We start from the raw sequence: 3,325 nt of genomic DNA on the forward strand, positions 1-3,325 counted from the left end.
ATGCTGACCATCCTCTGGCTGCTGCTCAACCTTGCTCTGCCAGCACTGGGCTACTATGGCATCAGCTGTCCTGAAGGCAGGCCGTGCCAGAAAACCCTCCTCTCAGGCAACGACGTCTTCCTGTCCTGCAATTTTTCGGAGCCTCGGTGGTCCTACTACTTCCTGCCAGAGGCAGCCAGCTGGTCTGACAACTTCACTGCGGTTCCCAACATGCAAGTCATGAGTGATGGCAAACTTCTCATCCAAAATCCATCTGCTTCCCAAACCGGCTTTTACCACTGTCGGGACGGGAAGAGGAAGGCGGTGTTTAAGTACGAGATTGACTTCCAGGATGTCGGCAGCGTCAACGTGATCCACAGATCCCTGAACCAGAAGCCCCTGCAGAATCAGACCCTGCAGCTGCAGAACAAGGTCCTGATCTTCACCATGTGGGAGCCCTGGCAGGACTGTAACCACTGCGGAGAGGCCGGGGAGCGGAAGCGCCTGGGTTTCTGCTACATCCAGGAGCTCCCAGCTGACCCCGTGCCCTGCTGGCTGTACGTGGGGAAGAGCAAGATATGGTCCAGCCGCATGCGACCCGAGATGCAGATCGAAACATGCAGTGTTGCCTGCAAAAACATGAGGATAGCAAATGTTGTCTTCGATAACTACAAGTTAGATGAGAAGACGGATTCGGCCTGGCTTTCCTGCCCTCTGGGGTCCATCTACAGGTGATAGCTCCTAACCGGGTATTCCAATCTGGAAGCCTTTGGCGACTGATCCATGCAGGGAAAGAGGATTCTATGCAGGTCACCCCCTAGGCTCTCTCCGCAGTTCTCAGCACTGCTGCTATTGCTTTGGCAAGAATTGCCTAGAGGGGCTGGAGCAACAGTCCAGTGGGGAGGGCATTTGCCTTGCACGTCGCCGACCCAGGTTCAATCCTCAGCATTCCATTATAGTCCACCTAGCATCACCAGCAGTGATTCCTGAGTGCAGAGCCAGGAGTAATCCCTGAGCATCTGTGGGTGGGACCCAAACCCCTTACATTTCCCCCCCCCCCAAATAAAGTGTCCCCTGGAGCCCACACACTGTGGAGAACAGGGGCAGAAACTTGGGGTGAGGCCTGCTCTGGTTGAGGCGTGGACACAATGGTCATCTCACCACTGCCCACAGCCCAGGGTAGGGGTGGGGGTAGGGGTTGGACAGAGTATGTGGTTGAGACTGGGCGGGGTCCCAGAGGCTCCTGATCAATCCTGCACCATCAGGAGAAAATGGGCCTGCTCCCCTTGGCTTCCTCTTCACAACTCTCCGCCTGAACCCTCCTCTGCTATCCATCCTCCTTGGGTCAGGAGCTGGGAACGCCAAAAAGGTCTTAAGAGGTCTCTGGTCTCTCGTGGGGATGGGCAACTTAGAAGGGCCCTTTCCCAGAAGAAGTGGGGAGGGGGAATTCCAGACCTTAATGTCCACACACTTGGCCATGGGGTCTCCGTGACCTGCTTCCCTTCATGCCAGTGTCAGCGCCTCCTCTCTATGGGGTACAGATGGCAGAAGAACCCTGGCAAACTTTTGGGGTCTCTGGCAGTGAAGGGGTTGGACCTCACTGCCCCCATCTGGCCAGCTTGGTCCTTGCTGATCCCAGGGCTGCTTTTCCTGTCTTACTCAGGTTCGTCTGGGCTCCCCCAATTTCTTCCCCCCCCCTTCAAATAGCAATTGTTCACTAAACCCCCAACTCTCAAAGGCAGAGAACCCCTCAAGACTCGGATAGCCACTCTCCAATGTTTGCCAGATGAGGAGTCTCTGGGGTCTGGACGCAGGGAAATGAAGATCAGAACCAAGTGACAGCACCCCCAAAGCTCGAGAATCTCCCCCAGGACCCAAGCAGAGTCTCTCTTCCCAGGGATGCCTGGGTTCCAGTCGCTGCCAGCCCTGTACCACCCAGCTATGTGCCTGGCTTGTGGCTTCTCTGAGTCTCAGCTTCCCTGTCTGTATCACTGGTGTCTTTGGGACTGCCTGAACAAGCTGTCACTCTCTGGGTGGCTTAAGTGACAGGAACTCATCCTCTTCCACTTCAGGGAGCTAGAATCCAAGATGGAAGTGTCGATAGCTGCCCCCTATGGCTCCGAGCAAGCAGGGATCCTCCTTCCTTGCCTCTTCCTGGCTCCTGGTGGCCCCCTCTGGTGGTCTGCTCAGTTTGGAGCTGGGTCACACCCGTTGCCAGCTCCAACATGAGGCCTTTGCCCTGCCCTGCTGCTGTCTCTCTCGGCATCACTCTCTGCTTTCAGCATACGCCTTAACAAGGCCACCCTGCTGCCTCCAGCTCTCACACCTCGCATCCTCCCATCCTTGGAGGGTGGCAGGAGAGGTGGGGGCGTGCAGCTAATTTTGCCCTCCCTTGCAGGCCCCTCGTCTGGGAAGTCAATAACCGCCCGCTGACCTGGCAGGACCAGTTCCTGGGCAAGGACATCGGCAGCGTCATGGACATGTCGAGCGGGGGCCAGCGGCTGCAGGTCTTCCAGTCGGCCGTGTACAAGTGCTTCGTGCAGCAGGAGCTCATCGCCCAGTACAACCCCCAGCCTGACTCCGGGCACACAGCCCAGCCTCGGGGGGCTGGGCACTGGCAGGAGGCCACGAATGCCCAGATCGAGAAGGCCAGCTCAGTGCTCAAGGGGCTGCAGCTGATGCTGCTGGTGGGCACCATGCTGGGCCTGACGGGGGTGCTGTTGACCCTGTCCCGCCCTATCCGGAACAGTAAAGTAGACCGGGTAGTGGTGGTGAAATAAAGCCAGCCTGGGTGCCCGGGACCCCCCACCCGCCCCTTCCTCACCTTGGCTCCTTCCCACGGCACCCAGTCTGTTGGCACCCAGTCTGTCCGTCTCTTGTTTTCTCTCTCTCTCTCTCTCTCTCTCTCTCTCTCTCTCTCTGGGTCACGCCCAGCAGTGCACAGGGGTTACTGCTGGCTTTGCACTCAGGAATTACTCCTGGTGATGCTCAGGGCACCATATGGGATGCTGGGAATCGAACCCGGGTCGGTCATATGCAAGGCCAATGCCCTACCCGCTGTGTTTTCGCTCCAGCCCCTCTGTCCGTCTCTTATTTGTTTCCTATTCTGTCTGTCTGTTCGTTGGGTCACAGCTGACGGTATTCAGGCTGTATTATTGACTCTGTGCTCGGGATCACTCCTGGCCATGCTCAGGGGACCTTATGGGGTGCCCAGGATCGTATCCAGGTCAGACGTGCAAATCAAAGGGATCTACCTGCTGTACTACCTCTCCCAACCCTGTCCTCTCTCTCTCTCTCCGACCCCAGTACTGTCTCTCCAGTCCCAGAAGCAGCTGGTCCAGGCCCC

General features: G+C 57.4%; 1 protein-coding gene across 1 annotated transcript; it reads left to right on the forward strand.

Annotated features, from left to right (window-relative positions):
- LOC130043665 (protein FAM187B-like) lies at nt 1-2,759 on the forward strand. Its single transcript, XM_056136097.1, has 2 exons — nt 1-710; nt 2,378-2,759. Exons 1-2 carry the CDS (start codon nt 1-3, stop codon nt 2,757-2,759), a joined length of 1,092 nt encoding a protein of 363 aa, XP_055992072.1.
- The last annotated feature ends 566 nt before the right edge of the window (nt 2,760-3,325 follow it).

Source organism: Sorex fumeus, unplaced genomic scaffold (genome assembly GCF_029834395.1).
Source record: "Sorex fumeus unplaced genomic scaffold, SorFum_2.1 ptg000122l, whole genome shotgun sequence".
Classification (NCBI taxonomy): domain Eukaryota; kingdom Metazoa; phylum Chordata; class Mammalia; order Eulipotyphla; family Soricidae; genus Sorex; species Sorex fumeus.